The sequence below is a fragment of the Oryzias latipes genome, chromosome 13 (assembly GCF_053564925.1).
Source record: "Oryzias latipes strain Hd-rR chromosome 13, Olatipes_Hd-rR_3.1".
Lineage (NCBI taxonomy): Eukaryota > Metazoa > Chordata > Actinopteri > Beloniformes > Adrianichthyidae > Oryzias > Oryzias latipes.
The window spans coordinates 6574031-6596566 of NC_136249.1; the positions used below are offsets into that span (position 1 = coordinate 6574031).

Genomic DNA, 22536 nt, shown 5'->3' on the forward strand with positions numbered 1-22536 from the left:
ATAAAAGTAGGCGGCCTTCCTGTTGAACGTTCGAAGCGTTTGATTGACAGATTCTCCTGAGCCCTCTCTCAGTGGAAGGGGTGTGGCCTTCTAATGTGCTCACTCCTGACTGGAGAGAGTGGTTGCCATAGAAATGTAGACGGACCAATCACGGCTTACTGAGGACGTCTGGCTCCAACATGGCGAAGGACATATTCCAACCTAATGAATTGACTTCAGTCTGTTGGAACCGGAAGCAAGGCATTTTCTATGGGTGACGTTAAGGAGCCCTATGTTGATATCCCAGCATGCCTTTTGTTTACACTCTCTCCTGTTAGCTTATAGCTTGTCACAAGCCCAGGCTAACATTAGCGTTAAAAAAAAAACAAAAACACAAGCAATATCGGCGCAAAGCGGACGCACAGTTTTGAGCCAGATGGCAGCTGAGACGAGTAAAATGAAGATGTAGGTGGATCAATTTGTCTTCAAGTGGTGGATGTAGAAATGAAACTGAGCAGGGAGACTTTGGCCCGCCCATGGCATCACAAACACGAGCTTTATCAAAGCGCGGGTTTGTGTCTGATCCTGATCCATCACGATTTGAATCCAGAAATACTCTGAAATGCAGTTTTAACCTTAAATTCTTTTATATATGTTCGCCATCCTGAGAAAAATGCCACGAGAGCATGTTACAAACACCAAAAACGCCTTTTTCATTAGAGTGGCACGATTGGTCCAACAAACAAAAATAAATGAAGTCATAATGTGGTCATTTGAAATCTCACTCTGCAAAAAGTAAAATCTGACAGGTACATTAGACAAATTATCCATTGTTCACTTTATAAGACGCAATCACCAAACAGATAACATTTCAACGTAAAAGAATGACTTAATGGAAAGAATATATCTATAATAGAGCAGAATAAACTTTTAAAAAAGCAGAAAAATAAACAAGTGTCACATTTTTCAGCATTGGAGATGTGTTTATTCAAAGTATGTTAGTACAAATGACCTTTAAAGTCACCTTGGCCTATACCAAATGTAATGATATGATTAGAAATGAGGCAAAGTTACTCACCGGTAATTGAGTTTTTTGCCTTGCATGTCCACTGGTCCATTATTGCCATTTACACCCTACGTGTCAAGGCTTTTATGTTCAAACCAGCTTTGCTGGCAGCTACTTACAATATTAATTATTCACTCTCCATCAGAGTCGTTTGCTTCTCTTGATATGACGATTACTGCGCTCCTGATCAGCAGCATGCCCTTGTTTAAAAACGGCTCTCACTACTTATCAACTGGCTTTTTAGAGTGAGCTGTTTAAATCTTATTCTTAGGGCCGGGGCGATACAGAACTTTTGATATCAGGACATAGTTTTTTTTATTAACGACAGAAATCACGATATAAACCAAATAACTATATTTGCCAAATTTGAGCACTGTGGCTAACAAGACAAATGTGTAACCAGATTTCAAGTTTCAAAAGAGAACAAACATAAAGATAAATATTTTTGTCAACATCCTGTAAATACACTAGGAACTAAACGCAAACTGTCAGAATTTCTCCTGGTCGTTGAAACTGTTGCTGCTGTGCAGGTCTTATCTTTGTGGGTTTTGCTGGACATTCAGTCTGAGATTGAACATACTTCTCTGCTTCAGGTGATAACAAAGGTTGGTGGTATTTCCAGTTTTAGAAGCAACATCCCTTCTGCACAATTTGCAGCGCTCGTTACTCTGTTTTTTTGTCAGTCTTTAAATCACTGAAATACCGCCACACAGGGGCCAAAATTGAATTTTTGAGTCCCCGGCCAAGTTGGCCGGTAGATTTAAAAATCTACTAAACACATTTTTACTAGCCAAATTACTTTTCAGACTTTTCAACCTTTTTCCACATTTTATAAAGATAAAACTGTAATTTTTTGTGAAGAATCAACAGCAAAGTGGGACACAATCATGAAGTGGAACAAAATTTATTGGACATTTGAAACTTTTTTAATAAATAAAAAACTGAAAAATTGGGCGTGAAAAATGATTCAGGTGCCTTAATTTAATACTTTGTTGCACCACCTTTTGCTGTGATTCCAGCTGTAAATTTCTTGGGGTATGTCTCTATCATTTTTGCACATCAAGAGACAGACATTTTTGCCCTTTCCTCCTTACAAAACAGCTGGAGCTCAGTGAGGTTGGAAGCAGTTTTTAGTTCTTTCCACAGATTCTCGATTGGATTCAGGTCTGGACCTTGACTTGGCCATTGGCCACTAGGATATATGTTCATTTGTGAAGCATTCCACTGTAGATTTTCTTTATGTTTTGGATCTCAGGTTTTTTTCATACTCCAACAGGTTTTCTTCCAGAATGGTCCTGTATTTGGCTCCATCCATCTTCCTATCAGTTCTAACCATCCTCCCTGTCCCTGCTGAAGAGAAGCAGGCCCAAACCCTGATGCTGCCACCACCATGTTTGACAGTGGGGATGGTGTGTTCAGGGTGATGAGCTGTGTCTCTTTAGCACCGGACATAGCATTTTGCATTGTTGTCAAAAAGTTCTATTTTGGTTTCATCTGACCAGAGCATCTTCTTCCACATGTTTGTTGTGTCTCCCAGGTGGCTCATGGCAAACTTTAAACAACACTTTTTATGGATATCTTCTCTTCCTTATACAATCTTCCATAAAGGCCATATTTGTGCAGTATACGACTGATTGTTGTCCTATGGACAGACTCTCCACCTCAGCTGTAGATCTCTGCAGTTCATCCAGAGTGATCATGGGCCTCTTGGCTTAATCTCTGATCAGTTTTCTCCTTGTTGGAGCTGAAAGTTTAGACGGACGGTCAGGTCTTTTTAGCTTTGCAGTGGTCTGATACTCCCTCCATTTCAATATTATCGCTTGCACAGTTCTCCTTGGGATGTTTAAAGAATCCCCAAATCTTTGGGAAATCTATTTGCATCCAAATCTGGCTTTAATGATCAATGATTGTGTCCCACTTGTTAATTCTTCACAAAGAATTACAGTTTTATATCTTTATGTTTGAAGCCTGAAATGTGGCAAAAGGTTGAAAAGTTCAAGGGGGCCGAATACTTTTGCAAGGCACTGTATGTCACTATTTTATACAGAAATACCTTTGACGTTTTGCTTTTTGAACTCTTTTCAGAAATTTTAATTTAGAAAGTGAAAATGCTTGCATTGGCGAGTGTTAATTTTGGACCCTACAAATTAATTCAATTGCAATACGAATAGAATTATTCTTCTATTGAGAAAAAGTTATATCACAATATGTTTAATTATTGTTTTATCCCCCGGAACCTACTTTTCTTATGTTTGGGGTCATGGCATAATGGCAAATTATTATGTCATGGTCATGAAGTTTTGTGAAAAACAAAGATTTCATCAAATAGTCAACACAAGACAGTTGAATTTAAATCTATGGAGTCTGGGTCGAGTCATCCTGCATATGGGAAAATTCCTCCGTCCCATCATGCACTGTCACCATTCACAATAAGTGGAGAGAAGCAGAGGCTGACATTTCCAAATATCAGAAAACTCACAGTGCTTTGTTTAGCTCTTTAAAGACATGACATTCACTGTGTCATTGAAGTCTTTAGTCTAAACCCTTACACTAAACCTTTCTGAGGTTACTTTAGAAATATCAAAATTGATTTGTAAAGAATATTCTGGAAAATGTGACTTGAAGAAGCAATTCTTAGAGCAATTTAACACCTTTAAATGTATTTTTCTAATTGACTCTTGGGAATACATGGTTAGGGTCTGTAGTTCACACAGGTGGAGCTTACCTGACTGGTAGATCTTTCTCTGTTGTATTTTCCAAGTTTAAGTCGTCTTCTACATCCCTCACTTCTGGTGTCCCACAAGGCTCAGTTTTGGGACCTCTATTGTTCATTTTATATCTATTGCCTTTGCAGCACATTTTAAGTTCTTTTAACGTTATTTCTTATCATCTTTATGCTGATGATATTTAGCTTTATGTGTCTTTTAAACCGCAGTATGTTTTTAAAATACAGATTTTACGCAGGTGTCTGAATTCAGTTAAGAGTTGGATGAATGATAATTTTCTCCAACTAAATGAAGCTAAAAGTGAGGTCCTCGTCCGTGCTCCTGACAGTTGCCCCCCCCCCCACATATTCCAGTGTTTTTGTCCACTTGCTTCCTTTATCAAGCCCTCCTGTCAGGAACCTCGGGGTAACTCTAGACCCGGCTTTATCCCTTGACTCACATGTCGGGTCACTTGTACGTTCTTGTTTTTATCATCTTAAAAACATTGCAAGACTGAGTCCAATTGTTCCGAGATGGAGATGCTGATCCACGCTTTTATTTCATCTCATCTTGATTATTGCAACTCCATCTTCACATGCTTGAGCAAAAAATCTTTAGAACGGCTCCAGGTTGTCCAGAACACTGCTGCAAGGCTTCTAACTAAATCATCTAAGTTTCACCCGTCACCCCGTTATTAATCCAGCTGCATTGGCTCCCCATCCGCTACCGATTGCATTTTAAAATCCTAGTTTTAACATACACAGCCCTCAATAGCCAAGCATCGGTCTACATGAAAGACCTTTTGCAGCCGTACACTCCTAGCAGGTCCCTGAGGTCATGTGACCAGGGTTTCCTGGTTGTTTAGAGAACTCGGTTAAAAACTAAAGGTGACAGAACCTTTGCAGCAATAGCTCCATCCCTCTGGAACTCCATTCCTCTCAGCCTCAGATCTGTAGATTCTGTGTTTTCTTTTAAAAAGTAGCTAAAAACCTATCTTTTTGAAATTGCTTTTTCTTAATTTTCTCTGTATTCTGTGTTTTTTTGTGTTTCACCATGTTTTACTGTGAAGCACTTTGTGATTTTTATCTTGAAAGGTACTATACAAATAAAGTTTATTATTATTATTATTATCTCGGTTAGTAAGGAAATGATCCTGGCTATACATTTTTAGCATTTAATATATTATAAATAGTTCAATACACAAAAAAGTAACTTGTGCCAAGGATTAGATTCTGTTATTGCACTTAATACAAATGAAATGTCTGGTTCTTGGCAAATTGGAAGATTACCAGCCCCTGACTTTTTTATCTAGCTAGTTTTGGTTTTGAAAAGAGTTTCAACCTGGAAGTCAGTGGACAGCACTTGGTTTTGGATATGACTTTTTCTTGTCAGATGGATCAATTTTCCCAGCAGAAGTTATCCACAATGAACTAAATATCCCCTTTAAAGACCCAATCCAATGAAAATCCTGTTTTTGGGTGTTTTATCATATTCTTGTGGCATTTTTCTGATGATGGAGGACATACAGCTATGTAAAGAAAGTTAAGCTCAACATTGAATTTCTGGGTTTCTTGATTCAAATGGCTGTGAATCCGGAGCAGACCAAAAAATGGCTAGGAAAAAGCTGTAGCTGTGACGTAGAAACGACAACGGCAGGCCACTAGGTTCCCTGCTCTGCGTTCGATTCATCCACTTGCAGACAAAAAGGTTCAAGTATGTCTGGGTTTTCCCCGTCTGAACTGGTATCTGGATCAAAACTGTTTGATCCGGATGAATAGCTTGAATATTGCTCGCCATTTTTGTTGCACCTATAATGTTAGATGTGAGGGGGAGAGTGTCAACAAAGGGATGATAGGGAATGAGGGCAGGCTTACTCTGCACCAACACCCAAAAAAAAACCCAGAGGTGAACTTCTAATGAACTACTGCTGCTCTGCAGAAACTATGTCCTAGAAATAATTATGGCATAATGATAATTAAGACCACTGGGAACGCTTTAAAAGTAGATTAAAAGATGATCGGAGTGGGATTTTAATGAGGTCACAAAAGTTACGTTTACTATTTACAGAATTTTTACAAATGGCTACATATGCACATGAAAACACACCCATGGCCTCAGAAGAGACCAAAAAAACCTATTTACCTCTCTATCTAACCTCTTTTTCACACCACACAGCCTTTCAAGTCAGAGAAGCCGGTGAACATGGAGAACCTCCCAGTCAACAATAACAACGGTCAAGCATATGGCTACACGCTCTACGAGACCATCATCAGCAGTGGAGGAAGCCTCAAATCCCTGAACAACATCAGAGACCGAGCACTGGTGAGGATACGGACAACAGCAAAGCCGCAGTCCCACGCCGCAGCTTGTTAGTGGGAACATTGGTGCTTGGAAAGCTGTGAGCTGCTGGTCATCACACCTCACAGTGTACTTGTGGAGAACTGAAAGCAAAGCCCAACTTTAGTTTGACCGAATGTAGATTTTTGTTTTCTCTGGTTGCAGAGGTTTTAAGTTTCAAGCAAGTATGCTAAACATAAATGGTTTTTTTCTTGTTTCTTAACGATTCCATAACAAACTGTTTCAGTGATTGTCGTTTTGTTGCTTTGTTTTTTAGGTTTTTGTGGAAAAACAGTTTGTTGGTGTTCTGGACTATAAGGAGCAAGAGCTTTCAATACCTGATGGAAAGGTACTGACAATTAGCATCATCTTTACACATGTGGAACTCAGAAATTGCTTTTACACCTATATGCCATATTTGCTGCAATATAGGGCACACTTAAAAGCCTTCATTTTTTTCAGAAAACAATAATAATGTGGAGCACCTTATACATATTTTTGGGTGTCAAAGGGATTTTGAGAGGTACATGGCGCTCTGTCAACATTTTTGTAATGTTGCAAACAAGGTTTGGTGCTTTCGTCAATATGCTAACGCAGCTAATGTGCAGCTGTGTTGGACTGTGTTTTTGTTACGTGTTGCAAACAAGGCTGGGTGTTATTGTAGATATGATAATGCATCTAACGTGTAGTGGTGTCTTTTTTTTTTTTTTATTCGATTCCATCAATGTTGGAATTTACAGGTTTTGTCAGCATGCTAACGTTGCTAACTTGTAGTGTTTTACAAACGAGTTCTAGAATGACTGAACGCAGTTAATGAAGTCAGACTGATGTGACAATAACAATAGACCATTCATTGATGGTGCGTAATCCGGTCTGCCCTAAAGTGCGGAAAGCACCAATCGGATTATGTTTGATACATGCATTTCTGATGCCCCTATCTCATTAGAATGATCAAAACCTTCCGTTTCTGTCATGTAGTGCATTATCAATCAATTAGAGGCAGTAGAAGGGCTTTTCCTATTGATTTCAAAATGGCTGCTGCTGCTACCTTTGGCGGGAATTTTTTTTGCTAATGATGACCATGACTCCTCCATTGCTTTTCATTTTTTTAATTCACTACTTGCATTCTTCCAATAGTCACTGTATTAAAAGAATGCAAAATGTGCTGATAATGAATTCTTTACAATACAGTTACACCATGTATAAAACTGTGTGGATCAATTGGAAGACAGTGGATAAGTATTTATTATTATTGTTCAGAGAAGTTAATGCTGTTTTTCTTGTTTGATTTAATTATTTCAAGGGAAAGCGAACTTTAGGTCTACTTGTGGAGAACTGTGGACGTGTGAATTATGGGAAGACACTGGATGAACAGCGCAAAGGTACCGAAGTGTTTTACGACCTGTCGATGTCCTCGTCAGCAAACCTCTGCTTTCCTTCACGTCTTTGAAGGAAACTAACGAACCGCCTGTAACTATTCAGAAAGAAACTGAAAGATGATCTGTTTTACCTTTCAGGCCTTGTTGGAGATATCCAGTTAAATGCAAACATCCTTCGAGACTTCATGATTCACAGTTTGGATATGAAGCCAGACTTTGTAAGCAGGTTTGTGCCTTTCAATTATCCTTGTGTTTGTGTTTCTCCGTCATTACACCTGCCTGCCTCTGATTCACTCTCGCTGATTACCTCCCTGCCTAATACGATTACAGAGTGAGTGTGATGGCAACATTCAGAAGACAAAACACTTCCTCTTAATCCAGAGTCTCATAGAAAACTTTGTAGAAAAGAAGCAGCACAGGAGCTTCTCAACCTCTGTGTCCTATTTTTTTATTTAGCCCTTTTTTCATGCAATGTTGCCTCTCAACATGTCTGACAAGAACCAGATACAAATAAAAACAAGTAAAGATTACATAAAAGTAGTAAAATAAGGGGGAAAACAGATTCTTAAAAGTGTTGCCAGACTGCAGGAGACATTGGAGTTTAAAGTAGGTGAGAAAACCCTTGACTGTGGCTTTTTGGGGTGTCCGGGCCCATGGAGGATCGTATAGAGGAGCTGCTGCATCTGTAGGGAAGCCCAGGTGTGTTTCACGGTTTCCTTGAAGCTCTCACAGCCACCAAGGGACTTTATGAAAAATCTATGTACAATTGTTGTGTGTGGTAAGTGTACTGTGAAGTATTTGTATGGATAATGTAAGTTGATCGCATTTATACCATAGGGGTGATGGTGTCGTACGCTGCCCTTACATCTCACTCTGCCAGGACTGGCTTCTTACTGACCGCCCGCAAATGCTGCCCGAACGGGTGTGCAAGTGATACGCAAGTGCCCGTAGGATGTCCACACAAACTTCACTCTGATGGTCCATCATTTCCCCATTTTTTTGGCAGTCAGGCTGCAAGCACAGAGTGGGCAACGAGTGCGCACTTGTTACTTAAACAGCACCAACGGGCCCCTTCCCTCAGTGTGCAGGATTTGGGTGGGTTGAAAAAAGTTTAAAACCCATAAGACACGCCGACATCTCCCCTCCTTCACCCTTACTTACCTTCACGTGTTGGATAAGTGCTTACTATGACCTGTCGCCTACAGCATGCCTGTAGAAAACAATGTGCCTCACTCTGCAGGCTCACTGAGAGGTCTGGGACTTATCTATTTCTACCTGAATGCCAGGTGCAGGTTTGCCCATTTTTTCACCAGAAGACGACCTTTAACCACCCGATGAAGGCATAAATGAGTACATAAACGGACAAAATAAGATTTGTCATTGAAAATATAGCTTAGAAAATTTGAATCTGCAAAGTTTGGGACCTTTTTGCCTCACCTTGTAAAAGGATGTGTCGTTCCAAATTGCTTGAATTAAAACTTTAAAGTCATTGTGAGTTTGGATGTTTGTCACCTGCACGACTGCTCAAACATCGCATGGGAAATCAAAACTGTCAAGCTTCCGTCTTCTAAATAGAGACGGATTCAAATGTGGGAAATAAGATGCACGCCATCTGTTTGCTAAGGCATTGCTGAGCACAGATGGAGATGGTTAGTGTGTCAGTCATCACATAATGGTTATTTTATCCAGCGGTTTCTATACATATAATGCGCTCAAGACAAGCACCTCTGGGTCAATAGAGTTCAGCGTACTCTAAAGAGCTTTCAGAGCAGAGGGGTTTTGTGTTGCAATATTAAACTGCTCTTTCCTGCAAACGTTTTGATATTTTAATGTGTTTTGTGGAAGCGGTTTCCATTCAATTAAAAAAATAAAAGGGGTGATCTTCATTCAAATCTTTTCTGTTTTTCGTTTGATTATTATAATTTTTTTAAATACACAACTAAGAACTCCAAACAGGCGGGGCTCTAACCTCATCTGCTCATAAAAAGATGAGCTGCAATTAAAAGTTGAAAAGCCACAATGCGTCAGTGTCAGACATGATCCGTTTAGTTGATGTGTTGATGTGTACTTTTTTTATCCACAAACATTCCAGTGAAAATATGGGATGTCGTTCTATTGACCAGTATAAACTGATTATTTACCGTAAATTCCGGACTACAAAGCGCACCCGATTACTAGCCGCACCCACCTATTTTCACGTGTTTAACTAATTTTATACATACACAAGCCGCGTCAGAGTACAAGCCGCATGTATTAGGCAACATTGTCATACTGACGGATCACGTCCTGACTCACAGAGCAGGTGTGATTCATTAGCACACAGTGGGTGGAGTCAGTTTTGCCTCAGGCTCATGTATTTGAGTATATCTGCATCTGCCAAACAGTATGCACCTCTATTCTGTTCACAAGTTCCTCAGTTATGTTTTTTTTTTTTTTTTTTTAACTTTTGACAATCTAGGTATCATACATAAAATTACAAACAGTAACCATATAATCAACATTACATCCCTCAGTTATGATGAGGAAATTTACATCCGCGATTCCCCATTTCCCATGAGTCTTAGGGGCTCCCTAGATTCGCATCTAGGGAAACTCCGGCTGGAACCCGTTTTTTGCATACAGAATGCATGCAGACAAAAATAAACAGTTCAGGTCAATATTTAATACTTCCCCAACATTTTGGTCTGTCATATTTTTGGATAAAGAAAGTAGGAAGAACAAAACAGATGGACATACTCAGACAAAACAAAACTGGATCATGTCTAAAAGTTGTGGCTTTTCCACTTTTAGTTGCAGCTCATCTGATAGTTTTGATGAGCAGTTTAGAGCCCAGCCTGTTTGGAGTTCTTGGCTTTTGTAGTTCTTGAAAATATATTTATCTTTTTCAATTGAAAGCAATACACTTCCATAGTCACATCAAACTGGGATTCACAATGAAAATGTTTCTGGATTGCTTTGTTTAGTGTAAATAAAATTTCAATAAATGCAATAAAATATCTTCTATATACATTGACGTTTAGCCGAGTATCTCCAAATTTACCAGAAGGGTATTCCAGGAAGCATGTTTAAACTACCCTGACTTTAAGCCTGAACTCTGGCTGAAATCTGCCTGAACTCGCTTACTCTGGGTATGTCGGTTCCAAAAGACCGGATATGAGTTGGCGTAATTACGCTCGACTTGGTAACCCTGGGTTAATGCACGTGCATGTCAAGTACATAAAGACATTCTCAATGGATCACCGATTTCTGGAGTCACCATGGAAATGCGTGGAGAAAAAAAGAAAGCGTTATACTTCGGTGAGACGGAGTCTGAGATTTTAATGACGGCGTGTGAAGATTATACATCCATCAAAAAAGTAACACGGCTGCATCATCAGCAAAAGAAAGAGTTTCTGCTTGGAGAAAAAGAACGGACAACACCTCCGAAGGTGGTAGAGAAAGAAAGGGCAAAGATCCTGTGGGACATCCAGATCCAGACTGATAGGATGGTAATGGCGAACCAACCAGACATTGTAGTGGTGGATAAAGAACAGAGGAAAGCCGTTGTGGTGGATGTGGCAGTGCCAAGCGATGGACACATCAGGAAGAAGGAACATGAGAAACTAGAGAAATACCAGGGACTCAGAGAAGAACTGGAGAAAGCCTGGAACGTGAAGGTGACAGTGGTGCCTGTGGTAATTGGAGCACTCGGGGCAGTAACCCCCAAGCTGGAGGAGAGGCTACAACAGATACCTGGAAAGACCTCAGACCTCTCAGTCCAGAAAAGCGCAGTGCTAGGAACAGCTAAGATACTGCAGGACCCTTAAGCTCCCAGGCCTCTGGTAGAGGACCCAAGCTTGGAGGAGAAACCACCCGCGGAGGGTGAGAGGGGTGTTTATATATATATATATATATGCATCTTATAAAACTTAAATGAATTACTTCAGTTGGTAACAAGTAATTGAGGTGAATGTATTCAACCTAATTTCTTACGTCTATCCAACTCAATAATTGTTTATACAAGTCAAATTTACATATTTATATAACTAAATGTCATATTACTCCAATTCAATTAATCTTTTTTCCATCTTAATTTATTGTACTTCTTGAACTCTAATATGACTAAGTTAGAGGCTGCAGATTTTCTCCTTTTTATAAAATTAAAATAAATGATGCAGTGTGGATTTACAATATTATTATTATTATGTTTTTTTTAACTTGTCCTGTCCTGTACAATATTTACCATGCATATAATTATCATGACTGTCTGTAACTTCAGTTGTAATACCATACTAATACACCAGTGGGGCTAAATAATGTCACCATCCTCTAGGGATGGGTTACGAGCAACATTCTTCAAGACCGCAGTATCGTTAAGGTCTGACCTCAACGGTTCTGCTATCCGTACTGGAGAAGTCAAAATTTTTTTGTGTCCCACAAATATAAACATTATCTTCCATATTTAACTCACCAAATCAGTCATTTTCCGTTAATTAATGATGATATTAATTGGTCTATTCTCACTGAAGAGGAGAGGTCTGTCAGCTGCAGAGGATATGAACAGGTGAACAGGTAGAGAGGAAAAGCAGGTAGAGAGGCGGGGGAGGGGCTTTGGCTTCAAACTGTCAGATGGAAACATGGGCGTCAGATTCAGACACAGCTTTCACTGCGGGAGTTGAAGCAGATACTTTCTCTGGGATGATCTTATGAACTCAATCATTTATTTAATTTGTTTTATTTTTACATCATGACAGCAATATGTCAAAACGTTGCTGTTTATTTTTCTTTTTTCCCGTCTTTCTTATTTTTTCATGTATTTTACTTTTCAAGTTGGAAACATGTATAAAGTAAAATGTAAGCAGTATTAATAAGAGTAGTAGTACCGTTAAAACCTTAACCATACCCATCCCTACCATCCTCTCCCTCCCTCTCACTCATGGTGGAGAAAGAATTAGGCATAGTAGGACAAAATAACTCAGCAAAACACAGTAAAACAGCTAAACGACTAAACACATTTGGTCAAAAAGCCACACTTAAACCCAAATCCTTCCAGACAAAGGGAATGGTATCCCACAATTCCTTGCGGTGTCGAACGGCAGCACCAAAGTTACACCTACTTGATTGAATTAATCTAAATGAAAGCACAATAACTGTCTGACAACAACGTGTTATTTTTAAGCTGACTTAACTAAAAAAATGATTAATATTAACTAAAGCAAATAATTAAGTTAGATCAAAGTAAAAAGTTTATTTTTCCAACATCCATACGTGGTCTTATCACCCTCTCATGGTGGAAAAAGTATTATCTGAGCTTCTTCATCCACTAAATCTCATGTGTCAAACTCAAGGCCCGGGGGCCAAATGTGGCCCTCCATGTCATTTTATGTGGCCCCCGAGAGCATAAAAGTTTTTTAGTTCTTAAAATAAAAAATAAAAATTGGTGTGTATTTATTCATATCTAGAGGGAATCTGACTTGAAACATCAGATTGGGCAACTATACATTAGGATTTAAAGACTGTCCATGTACCGTAAATTCCGGACTACAAAGCGCACCCGATTACAAGCCGCACCCACCCATTTTCACGTGTTTGACTGCTTTTATACATACACAAGCCGCGTCAGAGTACAAGCCGCACATGTGTTAGGCGGTATTGTCATCCTGACGGATCAAGGCCAGCGTCCCAGAACGAGTGCAATTTCTTAGTACATTGTGGGTGTAGCCAACTTAGCCTCTGGCTCATGTATTTGAGTGTATCGACATCTGTCAAACAGCATGGACCTATATTCTGTTCACAAGTTCCTCAGTTATGGTGTTTTTATTTCATTTTTTTTTTACTTATTGACAATCTAGGTATCATACATAAAATTACAAACAGTAACCATATAATCAACATTACATCCCTCAGTTATAATGAGGAAATTTACATCCGCGATTCCACATTTCCCATGAGTCTTAGGGGCTAAAGGCGGGGCCAATGCCCGGCTCGCCATTCTGTTGTACGTGTTTAAGAATGAGCAAGTAGCAGCAGTGCATGGAGGGGTGAACGGGAAAAGCTCTCCTTCCGCTTGTGTCGCGGCAGCGTTATGGGAGTAACAGGACTGGTTAGAAAACACAACGGTAAAATACAGCAGCGGCGACTGAAAAGCGCGCGCCTCAGCGCGATACGCGCGCCTCAGTGCGGCGCGTGCGTCAGAATTCAGAAGCCTCTGCACTCCGCGGACGCCTCTGCGCTCCGCTCCCGCCCCGCGCGCTCCTTGTCTCCCCTTCCTATCTACTCCGACACCTCTGGCCAGGGCGGCTTCAAGGAGGAGCACTTCGTCCCCGTTGCGCCGGTGGATGGAGCAAATCGTTTCTGTGCAGAGCAATCGGACTTAATACTGTACGTTTTGTGGATGAGGGGCGGATGCGTTGTTACGTGTGGGAGCCTTCAGACTGCCATCGGCCCCGCAGCTCAATCAGCAGGAGAAGATGTCTCCAACTCACACGGAGGCTGTGAGTTTTTCAAAGCAAAATTCCGCTTTTACGGTTTCCTTAGAAACCGTAAATGGAGTGTAAATTCACTCCATGCGCTATTCTCTCCGTCACGCAGCAAACCGGCTTTTCCAAACCCGTTGGTGACGGTGGACTTTTTTACGCTGCTTTTAACGATTGCTTTTAACTTGAAAGCTTCATCATATTGTAGCGGCGATCACGTGCACGTTGGGTCTAATGGCTCCAAAGGATTCTGGGATGCGGCCGGGCATGCGTGTTTCATTTTGTTGAACCATGACTGAAGTGTCTAAGACCTGAAGTCAACTCCATGCTGTTTGGCTGCTAAGAGGTGTGTTGAATATAAATGCGTTGTGCTTGGTGTTAGATAAAGAATACAAACTATTCACTGAGTTCGAAAGTATGTACATGGCGGCCGCTAATTAAATCCATAAATTAGCCGCGTCACTGAATAAGCCGCAAGGCTGTAAGCGCAGGAAAAAAGTAGCGGCTTGTAGTCCGGAAATTACGGTAATCTAACCTGACAGAATCAAATTTAAAAGGATTTATGATAGAGTAACAAGCAAACAAATGTTTTAGTTAAATTTATTTTTCATTACATTTAGTTACATGTTTAAGTTATATCCGGCCCTTTGAGGAAAGCTATACTGATGTGGCCCTCAGTGAAAATGAGTTTGACACCCCTGCACTAAATCATCTTCAAATGGACACGCCATGCTGCTTCACCTCTCTGAAAACAAACTAACCTTCAACTAAACCTGCTCCAGACCTGGTTATGTTCAGAGCATGAGTAACTTGACCTACCCTGAAACATACCTCCATTTCTGGAACCGAAAGCTGAGGTTATCAACTTCCTTAGCCTCAAACTTACCGTGGGAGCTAGCATAACCTGCTTCCTGGAATACCCCCCAGCTGTTATCAGACAAACTTGCTCTTTTTGTTTGCCTTATTTAAAAAAGCCCTTTCTGTCTGAAGTTTATACCTTAAGGAATTAAAGTCTTTGAGGTCCTCATGTTCATTTAGTATTTGTGTAAATCATAGTGGTAGGTTTAGGTCATCTGGAGTTGGTTTTTAAAGTTAAAGACGTTTCACCTCTTATCCAAAAGGCTTTGTCGATTCTGAAATAGCTGGTAAAAGAGCTGGTTTAAATGTTCTCATGGGGGAGGAGTCAGACCTGAAACTGGATAGTGTTGTCTACTTAGACTACATGGTTTCAGGTCGTTAGGAGTCCCTTGTCCTCAGCTGGGGGGACAGTGGCTACACTCCCCAACCTGGTCATCTCTTTCGGCTGTTAATGACTTAGGTTTGTTTGGGTTTCACAAACCAGCGATTTCAGAATTGACAAAGCCTTTTGAATAAGAGGTGAAACGTCTTCAACTTTAAAAACCAAGTCCAGATGACAGCCTTTAAACCTACTACTATGATGGAGTCTACCTGGATGAATGAGAGTCTTCATAGACATATTAGTGTAAATGTTACCAGTAAAGCAGTAAAAAGGGTTTTATTATTGGTGAAACTTGTGTTTTTATTTTTATTTTCTTACAGGCTACAAAGCTCAGCTCAGTGGAAGTCTATGCGAGAGAAACCCTCCTTCCCTGCCTTTTTTCAAACCAAACTCTATCTGAGCAGCTCTCCTAAAGACACCTTCCTCAAACTCCCTGTAAGTAGCAGCGCATGTTCATCGGCTCTTCTACTTAGACCTCTGAAGCAGCCTGTCGTCTCTTCAGAGCTTTAGCCAAGGTTGGAACGAGAAGAAGAATGTCTCATCAAAACTCAAAAATCTATTTCATATAAACATCACAAATCCACTTCAATCTCATTACTTTTCCCAGAGTCAATAGCTTCATGAAGTGCTGACTTGCTTATGATTTATTGCATTTCTTTGCGTAATTCTAATGCTTTGCCCTGTTGGTTGGGTCAGAGGACTTCTTGCACGCTTCTATTTATAAAGATGCTCCGATGTTTTCCTGCCCTCCTGCATAATGCAGTTATTGATTAAATGAGACAAGTGCTTGTAGAACAGCAATTTCCCTGGTGTTGCAGCTCTCGCCAACGTTTTTCTAACTGCAGCACCACTTTTTCCTCTGATTTAGAGAAAACCTTTAATCATCGGCGAGCCAGAGTTTATGAAACATCAGATATATAAAAAAAAGAATAGGTGAAAGGAGGGTTTGTTTCTGCTTCCGTTTCCCTCAGCTTTGTGAGCAGTGTCTGGTTGTGTTTGCAGGGCTGGAGCAAAGGTGTGGTTTTTGTCAACGGGAAGAATTTAGGACGCTACTGGTCTGTTGGCCCGCAGCAAACGCTCTACGTCCCAGGTGCCTGGCTCAACAGATGGGACAATGAGGTACTGCATTTGACCTTCAATTATTTGTTACTAAGTAAATTATTCCATTTGGTCTTATTCCTGGAAAATGGAGGTCCAATTCTACACAATCTTGATTATAAACACAGAGCACAATAGGTAATTATCTTAGGGAGCTTGATTGTCAGGACACTAGTTCCTTTCAAATGGAATATATGGATTAATGATCCTCTACAGCTGTGGTCCCAACCCCCCAGGCTATGGACCGGTACCAGGCCGTAAGGAAAAAAAAAATAATTATATCCATTTTCTTTATAATCAAGGACTTAGTTAGTAAAATTACGAGATTTACAGTCGTAGATTTACAAGAAAAAAACTCAGTAATTAATAATTGATGATTTTCACGTGAGTGATGAACTTGACATGTCACAAATGAGTCAGTTGTGGTTTGGAGAATCCAGTAGTTTTCCAAAATAAAACTTCCTTTAGAATCCTATTTTTACGACGGAGTTTTAGGGCCAGATCACAAACATTTTTTTTAAATTACAACTTTAAAGTCGTAAATTTACAAAAGGAAAAAAGTCATAACTGATAAATTATGAGAATTAAGTTGAAAATTTGCCACTTAAGATCTCACAAATTTACGAGAAAAAAACTCGTCAATCTACAACTTTAAATCTTGTAAAGTTCACGCCATGTACCATTTCATCCTCGTACTGACGAGTCCGTGAAAATATTGTCTGACGATAAACCGGTACAGGCCCTGAAAAACGTTGGAGAGCTTTTAGTTTTGGAGAAAATTAATGGTACACAAGAATTTTATGCTACGTGGAATCTATTCTTAAATTCTATGGAGAAACTGGATGTGACTAAAGTTGGAATATTGTATGACTGACCCTGTTCTGTAAGCTGTAAGCACGTTGGACATTTGGAATTGGTAGATGTATTTTCTTTTGAAAATGTAGGGTTTATAATGCAGTTTGAGAGGGGAGGAGGTCATGTTCTCTGTACTTTAAGTTTGCATCTTTGTACCGTTTTTAAATGAAAAGAACTAATTAAGGGAAAAAAGAAATGTTGGTCTGATTGATTGGCTGACTAACACTTAAACGGACACATTTCTGATCAACCACCCACTTCAGCTGACCTTGACTAAGCTGCACTTTGTGCTTCCTCACAGATCATCGTGTTCGAAGAGCTGGAAACCGATGGAAAAGTCCAGTTCAGCAGCAGCCCTGACTATGGCATGACGGTTGATGTCCAATGACAGGAGGAACAGGAAGACATCACCCAGAAGGAGAAAAGCCCTGGAGGCTGTTGAGAACTGTGTTTACACTGGATCAGGTTCTCCGCCCGGGTCTGCAGAACCCACAAGAGATGTGGCTCTTTTTTTTTCTTTTTTCCACTGTGATTCAATATTTGACCTTTTAAATAAACACATTTTTATAAAGCTCATTGCGAATGTTTCTTGCCGTGTAAATAAATTTAATTTAATTGAAATGTAATTTTTTTTTTCTACTAATTATGTAAAAAGTTGAAGCTGTGAGAAAATGTTTAAATAAATTTTGATTTGACCCCGGTGTGTAACCTTTTTGTGCTTTTTTTTTATCACTGCCAGCCATCTCCTAATGACACAATGTGAGTTAATATGCAAAAAATAAAACAATTTCCACAATTAAGTGGAAATAATATATATATATGAAATTTCTATAAATTAAAAGTTACCAAAAAGTTAAATTTTTTTTATAACATTTAGTAATGTGTTGCAGAAAGATGTACAATTATCTTTATAGTATTGGTGCAATAAAATATCTTCTATAAAGTAACTCAAGTGTTTTAATTAAAAAAAACAGCAGGTGCTCGACACTGTTTGACATTTTTATGTAATTCTACGAGGGTCTTAATCTTTCAGAACAGGATTTTTCTTTGATTTTATGGATATTACAGAGAAGCGCCCCGGTGGTGGTGGTGGTGGGGGGGGGGGGGGGCGGAGCCTCACGCTGTGATCAGTATGAAGTCGTTTATTTTGGTAAAAGTCAGGAAGGCCTCACATCGGCATTAGACCTTTTCGTGCTCTGAAAGAGCTGCTGTGTGAACGGCTTCCTGCTGCAGCAACACTGAGGGGGACGAGGACGAATATTTATTTAACCCTTGTGCTATCTTAGATGACTCCACCCTTCCTACCATGACAAAGGTGGATAAAGGTGGAAAGATTTCATGTAATCCATGGACACCAGTGAAGATCACAAATCATTGAAGAAAAAAGGTTCAGCGAACTGTCTAGTGGGTCTAGATGACCCAACTCCCAATGTTAAAGTGCCTAGGATAGCACAAGGGTTACGAAGATTTCAGACAGAATACAGTCGTAAACCTGGCGGCTCCAAATCTCCCAATGATTATCATTCCATAAAGCAAGAAAGAAACACTCCACGACACATGAGATTCTTCTAGCTTTATTTATTTCAATTCAACTAACACTTTTTCTCTCAGACAGGATTTCTGTGGCAAATCGACATCCTTAAGAGTCACATGCATAAAATGTAAGTCGCGCGAGGCTGGAAGATGATGGTGGAGATGAAGAAAAAGGAGGAGCTGATGGTGTTTGTGTGTGTGTAAAATGTTGTGTGCCCCCTTATGAACAAACATGATCCGCTGAGGCTGGTGTTTTGCTGCAGGAAGGTCATCTTGAGTAGATTCCTTTGGGAAATATTGCTGTTTAATTCAGAGAAGAACAAAACAAACCGATTTTTCTTTTTTTTTTTCTTTTTTTTTACTGTAAAGTTGTAACAACATCACATTCAGGGTGGAACTGTGAACACCTCTGCCGCTTCAGGACCCTTCACACAGAGGAATATCACAGAATCTGGTTAGACCGGCCCGACCGCATGCTGATCTGCACACCACAGGACAGGAGTCCGCCTGCACCTCCACAAAAGCAACATTTAGAAGAAGACAGCCGCAGATTCGCTTCACTTGGAAAGTACAAAACGACATGAAAATAATTTGCTTTTTTTTCATAGATTCTCGCACAAGCTGGCATTTTTCCATGAAAGACTGCACGTCTCGTTTCATTGCAGTGGTAGATGGATTATTTGATTAAGGAAAGCCAGTGGAGTGTGGCAAACAGCCGCTCTGAAGTCGGTGGAAGGATGTGATAAACCATGTGTGTGAGCATGCTGTTGATTTGGAAAAAAAAGCAGCTGGAAAGAAACAGCCGCTGTAATGAAATTGCACACCCAAACTTCAAATAAATACATATATGCTTCTATAAATAAATATATTAAATCTGATTTGGAATAAATAATGGGAGGATAACTGGTGGTGGAAATGGCTGATCCTGTTAGTATCATGCAGTCAGTGAGGGAGATTGATCTAAATCAAGTCAAAAATGTGGCCTAAAAGGACTTTTTTTTTAAATAGTGCAGCAGTTTAGATCAGGTTTCTTGGCATGGGGGTGGAGTGGTCGCACAGAGGAGGCCTGGCATCTGCCAGTGCTGCTGGACAGCGTTAGCTAAAGTGTGTGCCAGTATGTGATGATTTGTGAAGCAGAGTAGCTGCTCTATCTTATCACGCCATAATGTATAAAATAGCTTCACGTTCTCAACCGCACTGGCGCAACACCCGTGTGTGCACCAGAGAAGGATCTCCAAGATATGACCATCTAGTATGAGGCATATCTCCTAAAGCAACGTTGAAAAAATAAGCTTTATTTTCATTGTGCTTGTCAATTCCCCTTTAAGTTTCACCTGACTTAATGTGTGGGAAAAAAATCACATTATTTGGGCCATGCATCCAAAATAATACTTCTCAAAGATGGTTTTTTCTCTCGTTTATGTGACTTCCAGTTGCTACGTTTCTGTCTTTTCTTCTTTAAATACACGCATCTGGCCTTAAACTCAGTGCAGACTGTAGTTTGAATGTGCATAGGCAAGGAGATGCTTTCACTTACCAAAACTCCCCTTTTCCCCCTCATTTAGCCTGAACAACAGCTCCATGTAAGCATTTGTTATTTGTTTTATTTGTCTCAAACTTGACTTAAAATGAAATCCCCACTCATTCTCTTATTGAACCTGGTCTGGATGTGCCTTTAACTTTGTCAAGAAGGAAAAAAAAAAGACGATTCTGTTTGACTTTCATCTATAAAAACAGCAATTAGAGTATTTCTGTTTCTCCATTTCTCTGTGAACATTTGTGTAGCACTAAGTGACTTTCACCATTTTGATCTTTAAATGTTTCTTGTTCACCCCCCCCCCCCCCCAAAGCTCCAAGGTGGCATTTTGTCCTAGAGCTTTCTGTAAATGCGTCCATCCACTGAATGACACTATAAAATGGGAAATGACAACACAACAGTAAATGGTGTTAAGAGTGCTGAACTAGCAGATCAAATGTTTGTAAGATGCCTAAACCAGTTTAATTAAAGCACACAATTCTAGTTATCAAAAGAACATTCCTTCATTTGCTGTTTGTGTTATTCCGATGGAAAAATCCACATGGGAAGTCCTTGTTTTCCTTCAAGGCTGATGATGCAGTCCTTCAATTCCAAGTGGAGCTTCTCTTGTGTGCCATCTGCAAACCCAGGCCTGCTTGTGTTTCATTTGCAGGTTTTGTTTTTTCATTTGAGGTCAAGGATTTTTTGTTTTTTTTTAGCTTGAATGTGTTGTATGCTTTTCCTATTGTGCTGTCTTTTTTCTCCTCTGTCATTTGTCGCTCAGTGGACTCTGTGAGGAAATCTGTCTTCTCTTCTCCTGAAGACTCGAACAAAGACGGCTGCCTCTTACAAAGCTGTGCTTTCATAAGATATAGATGTATATTTGTCCGCTTTTTTTTTTTGTTTGTTTTTGTTTTTTAACGTGTCAGTGTCATTCTAGAGGAAAAATTGCTATTCAACATTCCCAATTTTCCTGATGGTTGGGATAAAGCACTGGTTGCACCTCTGTGAAGCTCAACAGATTTCTCCCTTAGTGGATCCGAGGCCAGCCGCCTGCAACAAAAGGATTACAAAGGGCTGAGAAGGAGCACTGCAGCTTCATGTAACATCATCCAAGTCGTTTCTATCCATGGGGACATGTCATAAGGACAGGATAGACCTTTATTTGTCATTGTCACAAGTACAATGAAATTAAAAGTGCCCTCTGGTCAGTGCAACATTTGTACCTTTAAAAAAACAACAACTTACACCTAAAAATGATAAATAATACATAAAACGTGGCACACGTGTCCAAACTGGTCTGTACTGTATATTAAGAAAATTACGCTCAAAACTGCATTTATGAGTACCTTATTATGTCGCTTTGCAGCATTAGTTGGAGACGCCAAAAAGAAAAGCGTGTAAGTCGGAGAAATTTATCTAACAAGACATGGAAACGGCTTTAACACAATGGATTCAAATTCAAAACACAACAGATAATAATAGTAGACAGAATGTTTGCACGCTTCACTACTGCAACACATTGATGCTTATTTAGCTTTAGGAAACTAAGAAGGAATTAAGTTATGGTCTAGTGTATTAGTGTAACACAATAGGCAAATATTCAGGTACCCATAGCATAAAGAACACGCTGACAAGTCGGCCAAACGCTTTCCCTCATTGAGCCCTTTGGCCGTGTTACGCACATTCAAGAACACAATAAACACACATCATTGAATGTGCTTATAGCCCGTGGTGTTCACACTGGACAAGCAGGGAGGGGCTTCACCTTCTTCTTTTTCTACTAGCGCATGTCCGCCACCTGCAGTTGGATGAGGTGCCAAATGTCAAAGCAAATCTCGTAAATCTCTGGCCCAAGTTGTAATTATTAATTTCTCCTTCATGATCAATTTTTATACAATTGACACTGTTTAAAAAAAGAAGCCATCCGTACCTCACTGCCAAATCATAGTCCCCGATTGATCAGTTTGACCTGGTTTACCTGGCAACGACTGTTCAATGAATGTAGAGCCCAAAAGTTGTCGTAAAAACTTGCGTAGCTATGCACAAACGCGAGACTTTGGAGCACAGAGGCCTCAAACGTGGATTTACGCGCTTTTATGTATGTTTTTCTTCTGTAAGTGGTCGCTTAAACGCACGCTGCTGAGAGCGGTGTGAACGTAGCTTTAGACTGAGCGACGCCTCTTCTCCTGTGGTGCTGTCAGAGCAAATACTGATACACCCTTACAGAGCCCCCTAGTGGTTGTTAGTGGGAAAATAACAAACTGTTTTGTAGATCCATCTTTGTCTTCGTTTTCCTCGTCTAAACTGGGATCTGGCTCAAAACGTTGCGACTGAATAGCTCTGATTATGCTTGCCGTTTTCGTTGTATAA

At 40.0% G+C, this 22536-nt stretch overlaps 2 protein-coding genes across 15 annotated transcripts in view; one reads left to right on the forward strand and one right to left on the reverse strand.

The window, feature by feature from the left end:
• The window catches only part of LOC101157148 (beta-galactosidase-1-like protein 2), a 44086-nt gene extending 26264 nt beyond the window's left edge, over positions 1 to 17822 (forward strand). For all 4 annotated transcript variants that reach the window (XM_078929474.1, XM_078929473.1, XM_004075932.5 and 1 more), the window contains exons 13-19: positions 5926 to 6072; positions 6365 to 6436; positions 7391 to 7469; positions 7605 to 7692; positions 15482 to 15596; positions 16164 to 16280; positions 17416 to 17822. In XM_078929474.1, coding sequence (XP_078785600.1) covers positions 5926 to 6072; positions 6365 to 6436; positions 7391 to 7469; positions 7605 to 7692; positions 15482 to 15596; positions 16164 to 16280; positions 17416 to 17502 — 705 coding nt within the window. In that variant the 3' untranslated portion in view covers positions 17503 to 17822. The remainder of the gene's footprint in view (positions 1 to 5925; positions 6073 to 6364; positions 6437 to 7390; positions 7470 to 7604; positions 7693 to 15481; positions 15597 to 16163; positions 16281 to 17415) is intronic.
• Positions 17823 to 18672: 850 nt separating this feature from the next.
• Positions 18673 to 22536, reverse strand: part of b3gat1a (beta-1,3-glucuronyltransferase 1 (glucuronosyltransferase P) a) — a 123583-nt gene continuing 119719 nt past the window's right edge. For 8 of the 11 annotated variants that reach the window (XM_078956457.1, XM_078956459.1, XM_078956458.1 and 5 more), the window contains one exon: positions 18673 to 21216. The gene's annotated coding sequence lies outside the window, so the exon portion shown is untranslated. The remainder of the gene's footprint in view (positions 21217 to 22536) is intronic. The other 3 variants (XM_078956460.1, XM_078956461.1, XM_023961211.2) reach the window with 3 other exon arrangements.